We start from the raw sequence: 22,438 nt of genomic DNA on the forward strand, positions 1-22,438 counted from the left end.
CAGAGAAGACAATAGATGATATCTTTAAAGTACTCAAACAAAAACCTCCTACCTAAAATTCTTAATTGGAAATAATATCGTTCAAAATTAGGATGAAATTAATAAATTTTTAGACAAAATGTGGTGAGCAAATTCTTTTCCAGGGAGCTGTGCTACAAGAAATGTTAAAGGAAGTTTATCAAGCCCAAATAACATGATGCCAGATAGAAATTCAGATCTGTACAAAAGAGATGAATATGTAAATTAGTAAATATATGAATAAATGGTAAAGTTCTTATTTTTTTCTAAAATAACTTTAAAAAGACAATTGACTGTTTAAAGCAAAATAGTAACAATATGCTGTGGGGTTTATAAATATGAAGAAATAAAATATCTGAAAGCATTAGCACAAAGGACAGGCGAGAAGAAATGTAGGTATAGTGTTATAAGCTTATAATAATTTAAAATGTATGTTGTAAATACTAGAGCAACCACTTAAAAAAAAATGGAGGTGTAACTAATAAACCAAAGAGGAGATAAAATGGACTTGTTGAAAACTAAATTATGTAAGAGGAAGGAGAGAAAGGAGGAACAGAACAAAAAGTAAATGAAACAAACGGCAAGATGATAGACTAAAACTTAAGTACCTCAATAGTTACATTAATCATACATGGACTAAACCTTCCAATTAAAAGACAGAGATTGTCAAACTAAAAAAAAAAAGACTCAATTACATGTTGTTTATAAAAATACACTTTAAATATAAAGACACAATTAGGTTAGAAGCAAATGGATATATAAAAGATATACAGAAAATTATAAACATGTGAAGACTATAATAAGCATACTATCTATAAAAGTAGGTGTGAAAATAAAGAATATTATTATAGAGGAGAAGAGACATTTTATAATGATAAAATAGTTTATTCATTATTAAGACATAGAAATCTTAAATGTGAATGCACTCAATTACAGAGCTTCAAAAAAATACATGAAGAAAAAAATTGACAGAATTCAAAAAATACACAAATCTATAGTTGAGGTTGAAGATTTCAACACTTATTTCCAGTAATCGGTAAAACAAGTAGATAGGAAGTTGGTATGGATATGGAAGACTTAAACAACACTAGTAACCAACTTGAACAAAATGATATAGAATACTGCATTCAACAATAGCAGGATGCACATTTTTTTTTGTGCACATGGAGCACTCACCATGATAGTGTGTGCTTTGTCATAAAAACAGTCTCAATGAATTTAAAAGGATTGAAGTCATATGAAGTATGTTTGCTAACCACCATGGAATTAAATAGCTCAACAGTAAAAAGATATGTAGAAAATCTCCAAATATGTGAAAATTAAACAGCACAAATGGATCAAAGAAGAAATCACAAGGAAATTGGAAATTATTTTGAATCTTTTAGATAATAAAAATACAACATATCAAAATGTATGGGGTGAAGTGAAAGTAATGCTTAGATGAAAATTTAGCATTATATTTCAAATGCTTATATTAGACAGTAACAAAATTCTAAAATCAATGATTTAGCATCCACATTAAGACGCCGAGAAAAAAAAACAAAAACAAGAAATAAATTAACTCAGTAAGTAGAAGGAAGAAAATAATAGTAGAAGTCAATGAAATAGAAAACAACAGATAGAGGCAAAAAATTAATTATAAAACTGGATTTATGAAAAATCTATAATATTGATAAACTTCTAATAGATTGATCAAGAAAAAAGAGGATGCAAATTTTCAATATCAGAAGTGAATAGGGCACATCACTACAGATTATGTCATTGATAGGATAATAAGGGACTATCATAGATAAACATATGCCAATAAATTTAACAACTTAGATGACATAGACGTATTCCTTAAAAGATACAAATTACCAACATTGTTTCAAGAAGAAATTAAAATACCTACATAGCTCTATAAATTAAATAACTTGAATTCATAAATGAAAATTATTAAATTTAACCCCCAAGCCCAGGCAGTTAGTTCCCTAGTTTATTTTTATCAAACATTTAAGGGATAAATAATATCAATATTATACAAACTTACTAAAAGAGGAAAGAAATACTCTCAGTTTATTTTATGAGGCCAGTATAACACTGAAACAAAAACCAGATAAAGATATTGTTTAAAAAAACTACAGATCAATTTCTTTAATGAATACAAAATCTTTAACAAAATATTAGAAAACCTAATTCAGCAATATGTAGAAAGCATGCTATACTATGTCCAAGTGGTATTTATCTTAGGAATTTAAGGTTGGTTTAATATTTAAAAATAACTTAATATATTTTACTACATTAACAAAATAAAAGAGAAAACTATAACAATTTCAGGAGATGCACAAAAAGCATTGAACAAAATTCAATACCCTTTTATAATAATTAATTAACCAGTTAATTAATTAATTTTTAAAAGTCCTTGGTAGATAATGAACAAAATAAAGTGACAAACAAAATAGAAACAGAGGCATGGATACATGGAACAGACTGACAACTGGCAGAGAGGAGGGAATGCGGAAGTGGTTGAAAGAAGGTGAAGGGATTGTCCAAATAACGTAAATGCATAGCCCATAGATACAGACAACAGTGTGGTGATGGCCAGAGGGAAGGGGAGGTATGGGCTTGGTGGAAGCAGGCAAGTGGGGGAATATGGGAACATCTGTAATAGTGTCAACAATAAAAAATAAAGTTAAAAAAAGTAGGGAGCTTCCTCCACTTGGTGCAAGGCAGCTATGAAAAACTTACAGTCAACATAACACTTAATGAATGTGAATGCTTTTCTTCTAAGTTGGGGATTACAACAAGGATTCCCATTCTCACTACTTCTAGTCAACATTATACTGTAGGTTGCACCCAGTACAATTAGAAAAGAAACAAAAAGTTACAAATTAGAAAGGAAGAAGTAAAATAATTTAGCAAGGGAGAGAGAGCAAGAGAGGAGGAGAAGAGAAGCAATGGCTGGTACCATTGATATAACTCTTCAACATGACAGTATGACAATGTTTGAAAACAACTTTGATTAAAACTCAGTTTTTAAATTAACCATCAACTAAAAATGGATGATATAAAAGATTAAGATGCATGTGGCAAAATGATTGCTTTCAGACACCAAGACACCAATCTTATGTTGTATTTTGACTGCTCTAAAATGATTAAATAATTTTTACTTACAAAAAAAAAAAAAAACTCAGGAATAAATTTAACAAAATGCATGCAAGCTATATATACTGAAAAAAAAAAAAGTATATGCATAGTGTCTATGCAGCTGCAATAAAAAATGTTCAGAAAAGTATACTGTGCAAAATGATAAGCTGATTTTTTTTTCTATTCATATTAGAGAAAGCGAGGGAGAGGGAGAGAGAGATAGAAACATCAATGAGAGAGAACATCGATTGGCTGCCTCCTGCATGCCCCACACTGGGGATTTGGCCCACAACCTGCTCTGACCAGGAGTCAAACTGGCGACCTCTTGTTGCATGGGTCGACGCTCAACCACTGAGCCACACTGGCTGGGCAATAAGCTGATTTTAAAATCTACATGGAAGAGCAATGGGCCTAGAATATTCAGAACAATATTGGAAAAGAAGAAAGAAGTGAAGGACATATTCTATCTGATTTTAAAACATCTGATCTACAATAATCAAAGCATATGGTATATTGGCATAATAATAAACAAATAGATCAATAGAAAATTAAAAAAATAGATCTATACATATATGGTTACATAATTCATACAAAAGTGCAAGATTATTTAATGAAGAAAGGATAGTCTTTAAGACCAATAGTAATGAGACAAAAAGGTATCTTTAGGGGGAAAGATAAGTTTTAACTCTTTGCTCACACCATATGCAAAAATTAACTTAAAATAGATTGTAAACCTAAATGTAAACTCTAAAGCTACAATAATTCTAAAAGAATCTATAAGACAAAATCTTTGATCTAAGGTTAGGTAAATAGATCTTAGATTCCAAAAAAAAAAAAAAAAAAATTAACCATAGACAAAATACTGATAAATTGAACTTCATTAAAATTAAAAGTGTCTGCTCTTTGTAAGACATCATTAAAAAAATAAAGATAAGCCACAGATGAGAAAATATTCATAATACATAAATCTAACAAAGGATATGTGACTCAACAAAAATGAGCAAAATATTTTAACAAACACTATATTCACACAAAAAATTAACAAATGCCCAATAATTACATGAAAAGGTGCTTGACTTTGTTAATAATCGTGGAAATGCAAATTAAAACCAGTATGAGACATTGCTACACACTCACTAAAATTAAAAAACAAACAAACAATGCAGCAGTATGGATGAGTTCCAAAATCATTAGCTGTATGAAAGAAGCCAAACAGAAAACGTTACATACTAAATCCATTCATGTGAAATTCTAGGAATTGCTAATCTCATCTGCAGTGACAGGAAACAAATCAGTGGTTGCCTGAGGATTAAGGTGGGAAGGAATGGACTAAAATGGGGTACAAGAGAACTTTTCTAGGAGTGATAAAAATGTTCTGCTTACCTATGTGTGTACAAATCGGTATATTTTGTAGTATGTAAATTATGTATAAAAAAAGAAACTAATCATTTGTTGCATAAGCAAATATTAGCACTTACTATTATTATCTAGTTCTTTCCCATGGTTATACAGTACTATTAACACCTTTCATTAATAGGAAAATTAGGAGATTAGCATGGGTTATCTTCATCTAATTGGGCATCACAATTGAAATGGACCTTTCTGTCCCCTGAGCTCTTACTGAACTTTGGACCTCATGTTCTAGCTCTTGTTGTGCCTATCCTAGCTCCTCTAATTGGGCCTCCTCCAGGGCAGGGGCTTGGTACAACTACCACAGTCCTTTACTGAAAACTTTCCCCTCAACTCATCTTATAAATGTGGTTAATGTTGAATGAAAGCATTACTGGAGAGCAACTGGGATAGGAAAGTCCCAAGTTTCCTGAAATAGAGGTGTTCAAGAGAATGCTATATTAGAAATCTTAGGAAGTGATTCAGACGTTTGATGATGATTTGACTAGAAACGTTCTTTTCCAGCTCTGATTACTGTGAAAAGAAAACTTCCAAGGGGATGAGGCATTTCTTTACAGAGAGAAGGGATCCTAGGAGGGACAGTAGCCCTTCTGACAATCACTGACCGCAGGCAGAGTAGAGTTCACCCTACACCTTCAGAGTGGGATTAGATGTCGATCACCAAGCATATGAGGTTGAATTAGAACCAAGGAAAGGATATAATTTTGGAAATATACAAGTCAGACATTTTATTATGACTCTAATAGAAAGAATTTCAAAAAGCAAAGCTTCATGTGATAAGTTCCCTGGAAAAAAAGATGGGTGGTGGTGTGGGCATGGGTCATCCGAGTCTGGCAGATTCACGGAATTACCCTTTCACTCCACTCTGTGAGGCCAGGATTCTCAACTTCTGTGGCCTTCAAAGATGTGGCACATTAATACAATGGAATACTACTCAGTTGTAAAAAAGGAAATATTATGTTTTGCAACAACATGAGTGGACCTGGAGAGTGTTATGCTAAGGAAATAATCTAGTCAGAGAAAGATAAATACCATATGATTTCACTCATATGTAGAATCTGATGAACAAAATAAACAAAATAGAAACAAACTCATAGATACAGAAAATGGACTGACAGCTGCTAGAGGGGAGGGGGATTGGGCAGCTGGGTGAAAAAGGTGAAGGGATTAAATGGAAAAAAAATAGCTCATAGACACAGACAACAGTGTGGTGACTACCAGAGGGAATGGGGGCGGGGATGGTGTGGGGAGGTAGAAGAATATATGGGGAAGATAAATGGTGATGGAAGGAGACTTGACTTGGGGTGGTGAACACAATATACAGATGATGTATTATAGAATGGTACACCTGAAACCTATATAATTTTATTAACCAATGTCACCCCAATAAATTCAATAAACATGTTTCTAAAACACAATATTAAGATGAGATACAGAATATAGATTTAACTTTTAAAAAAGATGAATGGGTGAATTCAGCAAAAGGTAAAAACATCTACATATCCTCTCACCAGACTCTGTTGCTTATAATTATTATCATAACCTTTAGCCTAAGTTCACTCATCTGTAAAATGAGGATAATAATAACTACAGAATTATTGTGACGATTTGATAAGACAATACATGTCAATGTTTAGTTAAGGCCGTGGCACATAGAAAATACTTTGTAAATCCGGGCTTTGATTATGGTTATAATTTTGTAAACTTTTTCATCATTAAGATAATATTTCATTGTACATGACTAATACTTCAGAGACAGTAAGTAGAGGTGTTACTTACAGGTCTCTGTACCATGCCCAATATGGAACAGCTTGTGACATTCTCTAACACGCTCATATAATCTTTACTACTTTAAAATTAGAAACTTGAGGGGCTTCATCTGTGGGTGTAATCTTTTCTTTTCCACTCAACCTCACCACAACAGAAATGTGCTGTACTAGATTGGAAACTTCCATGAGAGTTGGGAGCTGTAAGTCGTGTCCACCACTGTTTGCCCAAGGGCTACCTAGGTTCTTGACTCTTAGTAGGAGCTCAATAGATATCATATGAATGAATATGGTCTCCTTTCCAAAAGCCTTGTGTACAAGTCATGTTTGAAAGAATCGCTGGTGGCTGCCTTGCTGTGCAGCCCTGGGCCAAGGCTAACACATTGTAAAGGTAGCTGTGGTCTTCCTGACTAGTCTTTAACCTGTTTAAAGCAACGGGAAGATTGTTTCTCAGCTATGTGAGATTAAACAATAAATAATTCATGCTTCCTAGTCCTTGTCCATCATAATGAGGTCTTCTTACCGGTTTAATTAATTTGTAAAGAACGGCATACTTGCCTTCCCACCTTTTGTCAAGAATTCTAAAGCCTTTAAGAAAAATAACTCAGGAGGTAAAACAAGCAGGGCTCCCGGTGTCTATACACTCCGCACTGGAAACTGTTTCAGGGTCTGGAGCAGTGAATCTCAAGCACCGTTTACTTTCCTCCATAATTCTGTAGTTCGAGTATAAATGATGGAACAGCTCATGACATGTTACCCCTCAAAGTAGCATTAGCTTCCTTGATTATCATCAGCCTTTTTTTTTTAGAGAACACACCGAAATGTGTAAATTGCAGTTTATCTCATCACAGAAGCATTTAATCAAATGTACTATAATTATATTTTGGGTGGTTACTGAAAATAATCACTATTTCCTCATTACAAGGATTGTCCTAAAAATTATATTAATGAGGGTCAACCATAATAGCTTTGGGTAGTTAGCTACATTTAGATGTGAAATTTGCATATCAGCCTTGTCAATTCCCTATAAATGGATTGCCACGGGCCAGGATCTTTTCATAAGCATTGTATTTAATGGATATGCCTTCAACTGATGTTTTAGTTTATGTAAATTATGTTTGCATTAAAAGCATATTCTTTTCTCAGATTCTTACTTATATATTTTTTTCCTTTGTTTTGGAATTCACCTGGCTTTTCATGTTTAGATCCCTCCCCGCTACTGCATAATGATTTTTAGAAGTTTTGTGCAAAAATAAAATTACATCCCTTTAGCAGTTAGTCAATTAAAGATGCTTTTAGCTGCCAAATAGGAACCTGCCAGGTGACTAAGACAGAAAAAGGCTGTTTTAAAATTAAAATGAAAGCATATCAGGATAACTGAGCCAACATTCACCAAATTTTTTACCATTGTCCACATCTAACTTTGCTCCACCTTTAAGGAGTAGGGTTTGAGGCAAGGATTGCTCACTACATTTCTATTCTCCTTGTGTCTTTCCTCAGAAGCTGTGCTGGAGAAAACTTCACTAATGTTTTACCAGCCAAGGGGTTTCTCATCGTTTTGTAACCAACTGCCTTATGCAAAATTTATCTTTTGGATAAATCCATGCTGTCTGAAACATAAACAAATGTGGAGAATAGCCAAGAATCCAGAGGCGCTCACTCCCAGGTCAATTTTCTTCATTGTCCTGAGCTGCCTCTAAATGGATTCACAGGACACCATACCCCTGGTTTCTGGACATGATACATCTTACTCATTAGTACTTAAATTTTATTCTATTTTTAATGCTACATCTTTTCAGATGGGATTTTTTTTTAGTAGTAGAATTTCAATATATTTATTTCCTATTTTCTGTGGTATAGCTTCTTGTGACCTTGATACTATGGTATCTAGAAATGAAGCATCCAACCCATACTCTTGAACCATCCCTCCCATAATTCTACTTCTGAAAATGGCCCCCAGAGACATTTTGTGGAGGGCTTAGCTGCCCACCTTTACATGATTTAAAATTATTGAATGCGCTCTCTCAAAATAGTCTCTTTTCAATATATAACCCAGAGTGGCTTAATCATCTGTGAATTTATACTAGATCCCTTCAAAGGGACAGTTTAACCAATGCTAATTACTGGAGGCATAATGGAGATCTACAGTGTAACTGGAAGAGCCTTTGCAGGTTTTCAAGACTATTTAAATGATACGAATCCTCAGGTAGACCTCCTTGTAGGGTAATGCCTGTTGTTTCTGTTCTTTGTCTCACTGCCAATTATCTTTCTGTCCACAACAAAGCATTCCCTTCAATCCACAGCAACGCAACAGTTTTGACTGTCAGGATAGTTTACTCTAAGTTTCTTTGAATAGGTAAAGTACCTTCCTTCTTCTTGCTTACATTTTTTTTTACTCTTTTATAGATTATAAAGATTAGAAAAAACAAGCCAAGGATTCCTCTTACAAAAGCCATGAATTCTTCTCCCCTATAAACTGTGTGCTTAAATGTCTAATAATCAACCTTAGGTTTTATTAATCCATTACCCTGGACATGTAGAAGTTAGATGTTCAGAGTCTCTCTGGTAACCTCTCTTATGAATGAGCATACCTCTATCAACCTTTTGGTCAACAAAACCATAATCATTTAATAGTGGGTGAAAAAATGGATACTCCAGCTCTACCATGTCACCCAAATATTTATGCAATACTTCTGCCAACCAACCTAGTAGAATTATCACTATACAGTAGGGGAAGTAGGTATAGAATAGCCTGCCCGTGCAATATGTCCAATGTGCCCATTCCTTTGTCTCTGCCAAAAGGATAGGAGGTTTACATCTACTAGCACCTGCTTTCTGCACAACAGTTTTGTCATCTTTTTGTATCTGTAGCCAGAAATCAAAATCCATCCATTTACACACTGTTTTTAAAACCATAATAATTTTAAGGATTTCATTATAAATGCCACACTGGAAACAATCTTTAGAGTCTTTTCAAGTCAAAGACCTATATGCATGGAATATTCTCACAGGGTGCTCTGTTGGAAACAATTTTTACTGATGTTTTCTAGTGAACGTCATCCCTCAGGTATGGAGAAAACTGCAGAAAGCCATTTACAAGGAGTCACACTGGCTCAGAGAGGTGGAAACTTTATTGACATCAGACCACGAAAGAAGGGTGGGCAGTGAGTTCTGTATGGACAAAGGGAGAATAATTGACTGAAGCTGATATATAAACATGAGTAAGATTCAAAATTACCTCTCTCAGAAAACGTGTCAATATCAGTTTGTGTTGTAAAACCAGGTAGAAGGAGAGAGTTGTGTGGATGTGTCTTAAAAGCTCGCTATAAAGCTAGGGATGCACATACTCACACATGAAATTATGCTCAAAGATAAGGGCCCTATCACATATGAATGTGATTGTCCTCTTAAGGTTTGTATGAATGCTATTAAATTATAATTTTCTAAAACATAAAATCATGACACCCACGTGAAAGGTGTGAGTCAAGTCAAGAGAGAAAGAAGGATATTAGGGGGTAGGTAGGTGCTGAGGACAAGCCTAATATTATATATACACAGACACAGACATAATTATTTATATAAAAGGTAAAATCATGACTTGTGTGCAAATATGAAATAAACACATGTCAAATAATTAATTTAATGAATTTATTAATTATGGAATCAGACATTAACACCAATTTACAGAGCATTTGAGAAATTAAGTTTATGTAATTTAATAAAGAAATACTAGGGATGCTAGGTTAGATGAAACTGGCTAATGTCTTAGAGGACAATAAGCCAACCTTTGAGATTACCTGTTCTATGGGACAGACATCATTCTCATCTCTACTAGACAAAAATTTATGAGTTAACATTTTACTTCACTAAGTCTGAAATCTTTAATCAATAATAAGCTGTGAGTCAACCGAAGTACATTCTCTTAGATAATCTTGGAGTGGACTTTGCCCCCAAATGACATTGAAAGGATGTGCTGCCCACCTTTTGCCTTATTTTCAAGTTGTGGATATTTTCCTAACAGTGGTGAAAGGTATGGGAACACATTGCATCTCAGCTTATATATGAAATACCCCATGCATTTGTAACAAGAACCTATTTGTCATTCCCCAAGACAAGCACAGAATAGAATTCCCAGAAAGTAAGATTCACTTGCCAAAGGTTGCTGTAAAGAGGGAGGATGAAGTATTTTTTTTTTGCTTTTGCCCCATGAGATATTTAACTCTTTCATTTATGCAACGAATTGATTCAACAAATATTTATTGAGCATCTACTTTGTGCCAGGCATTGGGGATTGGGGTGACAAATCCCCAATTATGGAGCTTACATTTAATGGGAAAGACAAACAGAAAATACTAAAACCGTTACAAGACCAATATAGTTTGAAATAGAAGAAAGTTTAATGGAAAAACAACAACAAAAAAAGGCAGGGTAAGGGGAATACTGAGTAATCAGAGAGATGAGTGGGTTTTAGGTAGAGTGGCCAGCAACTCTGAGGAGGACTGCCAGTCCCAGCAGAATGCCGCCCAGCCAGTGGTGGGGACTTGGGTTCAGGTGGGGTTCTGCTGTTCCTCTTCAGATGGATTATCCCAGGCTGCCTGAGCCCACTGTGGGAACATAATTCAAGTTTACACTGTTTCATGGCCCAAGATTCCTGCAACTCGAATTTCCATCTCTTTGTCATGAGGTAAAAATGCAGAGGGGGGACCAGAGCAACAAATGGATTACTTTTTCCACGGAGGAAAAAAGTAATTACCAATTTCTTAGGATAGGGCAGTGAGAGAAGCACAGAAAACTGATCAGGAGCATGGATTTTCGATAAGAGGCACCTGGGTTTGAATGCTATCTCTACCACTTCCTCATGTACAACTTTCGACAAGTTACTTAAATCTGTTTTCCATGTGTTACTGACACATGATCACTTTTTTATGAGGTCACTCGGAGAATTCAATGAAATCATCTCCAAAAAGCTGTAGGCACACAGAGAGCAATCAACAAATAGCCTTCTTCTTCTCATTCCCACATTTGGAACGTCGGTCGTGCCAATCTCACGTGGTAGTGATTAGTCCGTCTTACTACTGCCATGCAGTTCTTCAACTTGATGGAAAGATGCATCATTATCAGAGTTCAGGTGAACTGGAGGCCCTCCAGGTATGTGGGTGTTGACCTCAACTACGTAGTCAAAGTCGTCCCGGCAACTTCTCCAAGTTTCCCAGAGAGATAGAAGGTGCAGTAGCTAGTGGCACATCTGAGATGTTTAAGCACAGGCTTGGAGATTCTTGGGTTGGTTGAGAAGTTAGAAATTAAAAATTATACTTTTCATGGAGTTTTCATCAGGGATGTTTTCCATTTCCTTTCCTGTCCTGTCCTGTCCTTTGTTTTACTGTTGTTGTTATTGTTTTTGTTTTCCCCTCTTATAAACTGCTTTCTTTTTGGAGAGCTATGGGTTATGAAGCTATTAATTAACTGCTTCTCACTCTAATTTGCAATGAGATTTAATACAGTGGGGATAAAACTGCCCCTTTTGAAAAAAGAGATTAAATGTCTACAAATTCCATGAATTGATTTTCTAATTGTTTGCATAATGATGTTTTTTACTTGATAATGTTGCTGAAAGAAATAATAATTTTAATTAAATTTCAAATGTATTTTTAGATTTTTATAGATTCTAGGAAGACTGAGTTTTCTTGCAGGGTATAAGTTAAGATTATAGTGTTCTTCTCTAACTCCATAGTTATTATGATTGGGGGAATGTCTGTAATACATTCTATTGCAATTAAATTGCATACCACAGACTGCTTAAGATCTGTTTATAAAAGAAAAATGGATTTTCCACAGCAGCTTGCCTGTGAGTGCATTCTTTATGCAACTTTGCAGCATCCAATATATGTGCTGAAATAACAGGCTTGCGCGTAAACTTTCCAAGCTTTCAAATGTCTTCCAAAAACTTCACATAACACAAATTGTTTAATCTGTGTACATGAAAACCCACTGACGGTAGGAATGGGTCAACCGACAATAGCAGGGGCTGTGAGAACCGTTTGTGTATTATCGACCCCTCTTTCTAGGAACTAGCAGGTATTCAGTCTTGTTCCCATATTCCACACAGACCAGTCATTACTGGGATCTCTCTGTGAAGATTCGAATCTGCTGAGAACAGTATGGGGCCGGTTGAATATTTTACAATGTTCTTTGGAACATCGTCACCCAGTCACACAGACAGCTAGAAAATATTTTCTGAGATGAATGTTTACAAAAGAGATTTAGAGAGGAGAGGGAAGAAGGGGGAAGGAAAGGAGGAGAAAGAAAAAGAATCCAGCCCTGGCCGGTTTGGCTCAGCAGTTAGAGCGTCAGCCTGTGGTCCAGAGAGACCTGGGTTCGGTTTCCACTAAGGGCCTGTACCTCTGTTGTAGTTTGTCCCTGGCCCTGGTTGGTCGTGCAGGTGGCAACCACTCGATGTGTCCCTTTCACGTCGATGTTTCTCTCTCTCTCTCTGTCTTCCACTCTCTCCCTCCCACTGTATCCGAACAAAAAATGGAAAAAAATGTCCTCGGGGGAGGATAAAAAAAAAAGAAAAGAAAAAGAATCCAAACCAGGATTGAAATGGGGTCATGCAGACAAACCTCACCATCCAACTGTATCATCATTAAAAACAATCGTCAGAACTTTGATTTGTTAAATTAGAATTTTACATCCTTCAAGTTGTATTTAATTGATCATCCTCATGGTTATATAACAACTATAATAAAGTAATTGAGTGCCTCCTAAGCATCTTGAAAGTTGGGTATCAGTAGCCCTATTTTTTGAGGGAGGAAACTAAGGCTAAGTGGCTTTCCCTAATTTTCCCAACGTCACCCAGTTATTTAGCAGAGGAGTTTGAATTTGAATCTAGTCCTTTGTGATTCTTACCCCTGTGTTCTCTGAGCTGTATCTCCCTGCCTAGGACCAACTTCTCCTTGGCTGGCAAACTAAGGATATGTCTTTACATAAATTCTAAACCTCCTTTAGAAATAGTTTCCTCACAGTGTACTGCCCTAATAAAGCTGTAGTTTGTTTCCAGGGGGTGAATTTGGGCTTTCAGAGCAGGCTCCTTCTTGCCTATTTCTAAAAAGCACTTGATAATTCCCTGTTCGGAGCTCTATACCTGTAAAAGACACTGTGCAATTCATCCCTGGGGACCGGCAGCATCCCCCGCACTCTGGCTGCCGCGTGCTCCCAGGCTCGCCCTCAGCACTGGGCTCAGATCAATAGCTGTCACTGAGAACAGGTCTCCTTGGAACCGCAGAGACAAAGCTGCAAAGCAGCCAGCAGGCCCACCCGCACGTCTCCTGTGGTTATCAGCATTCTCATTGGTGATATCGGATTTTCTGGAATTGTTTTAGTTTTATAAAATGTTCATGGGAACTTAGATGATCTCTGAGGAAATGCCTTCCTAAGTCACTAGTTCTAAAGGGAGGCAGCCAAATTCCCACCCGCGTGGCAGTGAAGTTTTTTCTGTCTGAGACAGAAGGGGAATTTCAGAGGCCTGAAGGAGCATGCACAAATATTTCTTGCCGCTGTTTTTTCAGTATGCAATTTGGAGCCGTTTCTGTCAGCCAACAGGCAGTGACTTTAAGAAGCAGGGAATGGGAGGAACAGTCCCAAGTGAGTCACACTCTGTCTGTTGGAATTAAAGGTCCTTCCTGCCTCTTGACCTCCACAATTCTGATTCATCTTCTATCCACCCTCCATGACTTCCATTCTTTGAGCTCCTTAACTTGCACATGAATTTTACATCCACCTGACTTTCTCTGGAATCCAGGAAGCATATGCTTCGCACCAGCTTCAACTATTTCTAAAATGTCATGGTTTTGGAGTAAATGCTTCCAAAGTAAACAGCCAGCTTTGTCTCTCCTGGGTGTGCTGCGTGCTCATGACATAAAGAAACTTCTGACTTTAATATGGACTCTGGCCTGTGCCCCCGGGAAGTTTGGTTATCTTCAGCCACATGCTTTCCGGAGAACTTCAGAGGCTGGCATGTCATCCTTTGGCCTTGGTCCTTGTTCCCTATACCCCAGACTACCTTCTGCAGCTGCCTCCTCACCTCCATGGTCGTCCACACTTTTCTGGAGCATTTTCCTCATTTCCTGAGGAGCAATTCTAGTCTCCCACCTTCCTGCCCATTGGCCCCTCGGGGTTCCCCATTTATATTTAGTCTATTTTCAGCCCTATGTTTAGGACCTTCCACAGTCGGTTGCCAACTTTATCCGCTAATAATTAACCTGTTACCCCCCCCACACACACACACACACACACTCACACATCATCCAAAGCGGAATGCTCACCTATGCTGTTCACTTGGAATGTCGGTGCCCCATCTCTGCTGCCATCCAAGTACTTGTACTGGATATTCTCTTTTACCACATTATGTCATTTCTTGCCTTTCTCTACCCTATACTATGCCCCGGAGGCTTACTGTTCTGGGGTGCATTAACAAGTCACACTTGCCCTCTGGCTTTTGATTGTGTTTGGCCAAAGTAGGATATGGGAGGCACAGCAGAGGACTGATTCCCTGGCTTCTGTAGACACCACAGCTCCTCTGGTGACCCTGTCCTACTGTAACTGTGGTCACAGCTGCTTTCTTCTGGTTCCTTTAGACCTACGGGTGGTCAAGGCTGTCCTTATTGTTAGCCCTGGGGCACTTCATCATCCTTTATTGGTTTTATTTAACGCTGACTTTTTTTTTTCTTTTTCATTGAATCTATTGGGGTGACACTAGTTAAGAAAATTATACAGGTTTCAGGTGTAGTTATACAACACATTATTTGTACACTGTATTGTGTGTTCACCACCCCAAGTCAAATCTCCGTCCATCACCATTTATTCTCCCAATACCCCCCTCCACCTTCCCCCACCCGCTATCCCCGGCAATCACTACAGTGTTGTCCATGTCCATGATTTTTTCTGTTTTGTTTTTTTTTCTCAATCTTTCCACCCCATCCCCCCACCCAGGCCACCCCCAATAGACAGACAGACAGCTATCAGCCTGCTCTCTATCTACAAGTCTGTCTCATTTTGCATGTTTGTTTATTTTGTTCATTAGATTCCACATATGAGTAACTACTTTTTCTAAATTATCCTTTCATTAAATTCTCCAAGTTATTTTCTTATAGTGTTCTGTTTACTACAAGTACTCTGACAGCACCCTCAAGGCCCAGTTTATTCATAAAACTTGCTGATTTCATTCATTCACACAACAAAAATGCATTCGTCTTCTGTTTGGTGCTTGGCCCTGGTGACAGAGTGAGGAATACAGCACAGGCCTTGCCTTCACGGAGTATACCTATAGTGTGAAAGAAGATGTGAAGCAGTCTATTATAAGAAAGGATGGTGAAGAAAGTGGTACGAGAAGTGAGGAGAGCACTCAGCCAGGGGACCCAGTCTAGGTGCAAGATGTGGTCATTTAACCACATGAGCTCTCCACCATTTCTTTGGCCATTTGTGGTAGCACTCAGTATATTCTGGCTGTGGTATTACTACTTGTGGACACATTTTCTCTGCCTGTACTACAGAGTAAGCTTTTGAGAGTAGAGTCCGTGTCTTTTTATCTTTTTATCTGCCACAGTCCTTAGCCTATTGCCTACAATATTGCAGGAACTCAAGCCTTTATCCAATTGAATGGAACTGAACCTTCTGAATATTTGTGGACCTTGGCTCCAGCCTGCCCACTAAAGGTTTTATGTTATCAGACTGGATGATGGTGAGATCCTACTCTTTCTGAGCTACTGGACTAACAGAAAACACATTACATTCATTTAGAAAGAAAAATCAGTGGAGAGCAAGAACGCTCCACAACACAGGTGAAGGGATTGATAGGTATTGGCAGCTCAATATACCCTGTTTTGGATATTTGCTGACAGGCATTGGAGCCATTAATTGTCAAGGTTGATAGTTGAGCTTCATTTTATACATCTTTTTCACCTCACTGGCTTCTGTTGTGTTTAATAGCACCATGGCTGAACTCATTGTAAAATATGAATGGAGGTGAATCCAGTTCCACTCCAGAGCAAGAAGTTTGGGGGAAGCGGTAGGAAAAACCTTGGCCCAAAGTTTTTAAAACTTGGGTTGGGGTAGGGAAATTTCAGACAGCATTCCTGAGGCAACACAGGGCCCAGGAACAATGAAGAACTGAGAAGAGAAAAAAATCAAATAGAAAGAAAGGAAGATAGAAAACAAAATGAACAAATAGAAAGGAAAAATTAAGATGGTATAAATGAATCCAATTTTAATTAACAATAATCACAATCTACATAAATTATGTTCTCCAATTAAAAAACAAAGATGTCTAGACTTCAACTAAAATGATGTGCAGACACATACCAGGTTAATACTCTGCAGAGGGGAGCAGGGATGGCTGTACTGAGTATCAGTGAAAAACAGACTCAGGACTGAAGCATTGCCGCAATGAAGAGGAGGGCAGCGTATTAATAAGGATGTCCAATTTGCCAGGAGGATGTAGTTCTAAATAGGCGTGCTCCTAATAGCATCACTTTGACATGTATAAAAAAGACATTTTTTAAACTACAAGAAAAATTATCACATCTAAAATCACAGAGGTGCATTTTCACACCTCTCTCTCAAATTGATATATCAAATAGACAGTAAATCAGTAAGGAGTTAAAAGATTTGAAAAACACAATTAACAAGCTTGATCTAGTGGACATATGCAATATGCTGAAAACACATTCTTTTCAACACATGAAACATTTATAAAAATGGTTCATACAATAGCCCATAGAGAAAATCGCAACAAAATTTAGAGAATCTATATAATACAGCCCACATCTCCTAACAGTTAAGTTACAAATCAATAATAAAAAAAATAACTAAGGAGACCTCATACTTTTGAAAATTAAAAAGCACATTCTACACATGAATCAAAGGGGAAAAAATCAAATTGAGAATTAGCAAATATTTGGAATTGAATAATCAGGAAATGACTCATCTGAACTGGTGGGAGACAGAGAGTAAAGCAGAATCAGGGGAAGACTAGCCTTACTTCTTATGCTACAGACAAGGAAAGTCTTCTAAGTAATAGACTGAGCATTCAACTCAGGAAGTTAGAAAGAAAAATCTAATAAACCCAAAGAAAGAAGAAGGAAGGAAATAATAGAAATAAGAGCAGAAATCAATAATAGAAAAACTACTATACAATAGAAAGTACAAAAAAAATTGTCTTTTATTTTTGTTTGAAAGACTAATACAACTGACAAGCTGCTGGCAAGATTGATGAACAAAAAGAGAGAGAGAAGACACCAATAACCAATATCAGGAATGAAAAATAGGGCATCTCTATAGATGTTTCACATATTTTAAAAAGATAAAAATAGAATATTATTTCCAGATCTTAGCTATTATAGATAGCACTGCTATGAACATACGGGTGCAGATATTCTTTCTGATTGGTGTTTCAGGCTTCTTAGGGTATATTCCTAGCAGTGGGGTCACTGAGTCAAGTGGCAGTTCAATTTTTAATTTTTTGAGAAAACTCCATATTGTTTTCCACAGCGGCTGCACCAGTCTGCATTCTCTAGCAGTGTGCTAGAGTCCCCTTGTCTCCACATCCTTGCCATCATTTGTTGTTTGTTGATTTGTTGAAGGTAGCCACTCTCAGTTGTGAGGTGATAGATACTTCATTGTAGTTTGAATTTGCATCTCTCTGATGAATTGTGACTTTGAGCATTTTCTGGACAAGGAAGCTCAGAAAGCGAAAGATACAGTGAAGGAGCTATAGAAGGGGAGGAATGGGATGTACAAAGATTGTTCAAAGTCCTTGGAGCTAGAACCTCAGAGGCAAGGGGAGTGGGGGATGGGAAGTGAGAAACCAAAGAACTTATATGCATATAAGCATAACCAATGGACACAGACAATAGTGAAACAGTGCAGTGAAGGCAGGGGGAGCAGGAGCAGGGACGAAGGAGTAAATGAGGGGGGATACATCTGTAATACTTCCAACAATAAACACAAATTTTTAAAAAGCAGGATATTATTGACCACTTTATGATGTTGATTTTGAATTTTGGCCAAAGCTCCTAAATTCCCAAAAACATGTAACTCCCAAAATTCATTCAAGTATAAATATGAAACTTGAATTGCCCAGTAATCAAGAAAGATAGTAAGTCATTAGATAAAAATTTTTACCATAAAGAAAACATCAGACTTAGTTTTGTAAGGAGTTCAACAAAATAACCAAGAAATGAATCATTCTAATCTTATACAAACACTTCCAGAGTGCAGGATAATAAAGGAACAACTTGCCATTTTATGAATCAGAGATATCTTTGATGCTAAAAATGAATAGCTACAAATAGAAAATGCAAATATTTAAAAATGTGTAATTTACTGTGAGCAAAAAAGTAGAAAGCACGGAGGAAAGAAAACTGTATTACAAAACTTTAGAGACTTTGTAGAAGAAACAGAAACACGTCATTTTCATGAATAATAAGACAGTATCCTAATCAAAGATGTTAATTTTTCCCAAAATTGATATAAAGATTAACACAATTCCCATAAAAATTCAAAATATTTTTATAATAGTTTTAAATGATTCTAGACATTATCTGGAAGAGCAAGTGGTCAAGAATAGTATGACTCTTCTGAAGAGACTAAGGAAACATGTCCTGCCAGAAAACGAGGATTAGAAAGCAACACTAATGAAAATACTGTGGTACTGCCACAAGGAAAGGCTAATAGACCAACGGAAAAAATTTAGAAGGCCCCAAAATACATCCATACGTATAAGGAAACTTGATATATTGCAAAACTGATACTGCAGATCAGCGGAGAAAAAAATATGTACTAAATCAGTAAATTCTGCTGGGACAAATGAAAAATAAAATAAAGCCTACTATATGCAAAAAGTCAATTCCAATTTTTAATGTATGAAGAATTTAAAAATGAAAAACAAAACTTTAAAAGTTTTAGTACATCAGAGAATATGTTTATGATGTTAGGGTAAGGAATGATTTCTTAAACAAGATGTAAAAAGTGAAAATCATAAAGAAAAAGATTTATATATTTGACTACATTAAAGGTAATAACATCTATTCACCAGAGTACAAAAAGCCACAAACTGGGAAATTATGTATATAAACTTATACTAACAAAAGATTAGTATCTAAAATACTGTATGGCAAGAATTCCTACACATTGATAAGAAAAAACAAATCAATTGAAAAATGGGCAAAGACACAGTCAGTTCACAAAAGAGAAAAATATAATTGACCAAAAATATATATATATATTAAAACATATCCAAACTCATAAATAATTTCAAAAATTGAAAGTAAAACCATAGTAAGATGATATTTCACACAGATTAGCAAAAATTAGCTTGACAATACCAAGTGCTAGAGAGGATGTGAAGTAAGAGACTCATATATTGACAGTGAGAATATAAATTACAAAGGAAAACATTTTGGAATTGCATGATAAAATTAAACACGCACATACTGTATAACTCAGCACTTCTAAACCTATATTTAAGGCCTAGAGAATGCTGATAGCAGCATAAAATAACAGAAGATTGGAAACATGTAAGTGTTCATTGTCAGGGAAATAGATAAATAAATACAATGAGATAATGTACAGTAATAAAAAAAATGAAAATACTATAGCTATGCGCAATAATGTAGGTAAATTTTACATTTGACTGAACCGAAAAAACAAGTCACAGAAATATATTTGTAATACATGGTTCGAAAGGAGACTGCATATATATATATATATATATATATTATATATATATGTATATGTATATATATATAATATATATATAATCAACACAGAAGCACAACAGGATGGTGACCTCTGGAAGGAGAAAAGTGTCTACAGTGGGGGTCCAGGTGTGGACATGGGCTCATAAATAGACTTCAGAAGTACTGGTAACATCTTTCTTGCATTGAATTATGCCCATATGTGTACTTTTTATATTTTTTTTATAATACACATTTATGTTCTCTACGATGTTATGTATGCATGGTACATTCACAATAAAACAGTAAATAAATAAATAAACAAACAAGGCCAGAGACTAAAGAACAACAACTGAAATCCATAAAATGGACCCAGTAGGTTCTGAAGGATGAATATGAGATAGCAAAGATTCACTGGGGCTCAATCCATGGCTGAAACTAGAGAAAAGTTTCACTAGAGTGAGAAAAAAAAAAGCTTTCAAGTAGAGTAGAGACTCCTGCTGGTGCCCTTGGAGGTTGCCAGAAAATTTCCTGGGAAGTGAAGGAATGATTTGAGAGGGAAAACTTGAGTAAAGGAGTGTTGACCTTCTTTTGTATCCAGGAAGGTACATAATTTGCACTCTTGCCGAATACAAAAAGAAATACAGGCTCTTTATAAATATGAAGACATTGGTATTAGTTACTTAAACATACAGAGGATTCTTTCCCCTCACTTCGCAGGAAGTCCAGAAGTAGGAAGGGCAGAGCTTGTTCCTCGGGTTAGCAATATTTCCTAAATCCAGGTCCCTCTGAGTTTCCACTCTGCCATTTTTAGTATGTGGGCTTTTTGTCTCAGGTAGCTTCAAACTTCTCATCTACCTTAATGTATCATTAGGGTATTTGACTGACTCTTTTGTGAGTAAAGACTTTCCTAAAACTATCCTATGGCCTTCCACCCATATCCTAGTAGTCAGCACGGTGTCACATGGCTAGTTATTGCTGCAAGAGAGACTGGGAAAGCAGTTTGCCATGTGGCCTATATAGTAGGAGGAGGCAAGGATGAAGCAAAAAGGAGTGGCAGTGGTTTCTGAGCAGCTATTCAGCTGTTTTTGTCAAAATCCTTCACTAAGAATGCTTCCTCTTTTCTCCCCAGGAGCCAGTCTACTGGATGACTTGTATAAATATTTCTCCTTCCATCATTCCCATGGAGACACCATGACTGTCATGGATCCAAAGCAGATGAATGTTGCTGCCGCTGTTTGGGCTGTTGTCTCTTACGTCGTTGCAGACATGGAAGAAATGTTGCCCAGATCCTAGCAAGAATGAGAAAGAAGGCACTTTGCCCTTTCTAGCCAGGAATCCGGGGTCTTCAGCTTCAGGAGCCCCTCTTCACCTCACAGTTTCATCTGATTTGTTTTCAAAAGCACACTTTTTTGTATTATGATTATCTTTTCTGAAACTTTCCACAGTCTTTGTTTCTAAAATAAGAAATGATTCCCACCACCAACATAAAATCAACATATGGTAGGGGTCATAGTGGGGGTATTTCTTTATACCACTCGTGAAAAGTATTGTTTCTACTTTGAAAGTAGAAAACTGGATAGAAAATTCTAATTTTTATACGTGTATTTTATGAACATTAAATCAAATACAGTAACATTAATTTTTTTGTTATTTATTGAAGGATTAGAGGAATACACAATTGTAGTATGGTCTTAATTGAATGGATGGAGGCATTTGGCTTTCTAATTTATATATTTATTAAGATGGATTTTTAAATTAAGATTTAAACAGTCACTATTCAGGGAAAAAATCAAGTATATATAATATAATCCCATATATATATAATCCCATTGCCTTATTAACAATGACTACTAGAGTCTGTCACCAGATAAATGATTATACTATTTTACATTTGTGTTTTATATATTTCAAACAATATTTTATGAAGTTGGGGCTTATTCACTATTTGCTGAGAGACTAAATAATATTTACAGGGTCTTATAGAGCAAAAATATTGATACAAGTTCATTCTGGGAACCATCTCTACTATTCTTTCACACACAATGCCCAGTATTCAATAAAAAATTACAAGACACACCACAAATGCAAATAAATAAATAAACTCAACACAAACCAGAAAGAGCCACCTGGAGTTGTAATTTTCCAGTCCTTCTGAAGATTTAGGTGAGGTCTTTGCTATTGATTTCATTTTGGAGTTTGGCAGCCGGAAAGGATCTTGGGATTTAACTCCATCTGAGTGTCACTACATTGAAAATAGGACAAAATGGTAAGACATTTATGACAAGGTTATTTGCTTTTTGTAAAATAAATAAATAAAACTCATTATCAAGAGTTAAAGCAAGTAAGACAACTAGACTAAGAGATAACCCTGATGTTGGAACTATC

General features: G+C 36.2%; 1 protein-coding gene across 1 annotated transcript in view; it reads left to right on the forward strand.

Annotated features, from left to right (window-relative positions):
* Nucleotides 1-21,632, forward strand: part of CPQ (carboxypeptidase Q) — a 372,888-nt gene extending 351,256 nt beyond the window's left edge. The window contains exon 7 of the mRNA XM_036263943.1: nt 21,183-21,632. Coding sequence (XP_036119836.1) covers nt 21,183-21,346 — 164 coding nt within the window. The 3' untranslated portion in view covers nt 21,347-21,632. The remainder of the gene's footprint in view (nt 1-21,182) is intronic.
* Nucleotides 21,633-22,438: the final 806 nt, after the last annotated feature.

The sequence above is a fragment of the Molossus molossus genome, unplaced genomic scaffold (genome assembly GCF_014108415.1).
Source record: "Molossus molossus isolate mMolMol1 unplaced genomic scaffold, mMolMol1.p scaffold_m16_p_16, whole genome shotgun sequence".
NCBI lineage: Eukaryota > Metazoa > Chordata > Mammalia > Chiroptera > Molossidae > Molossus > Molossus molossus.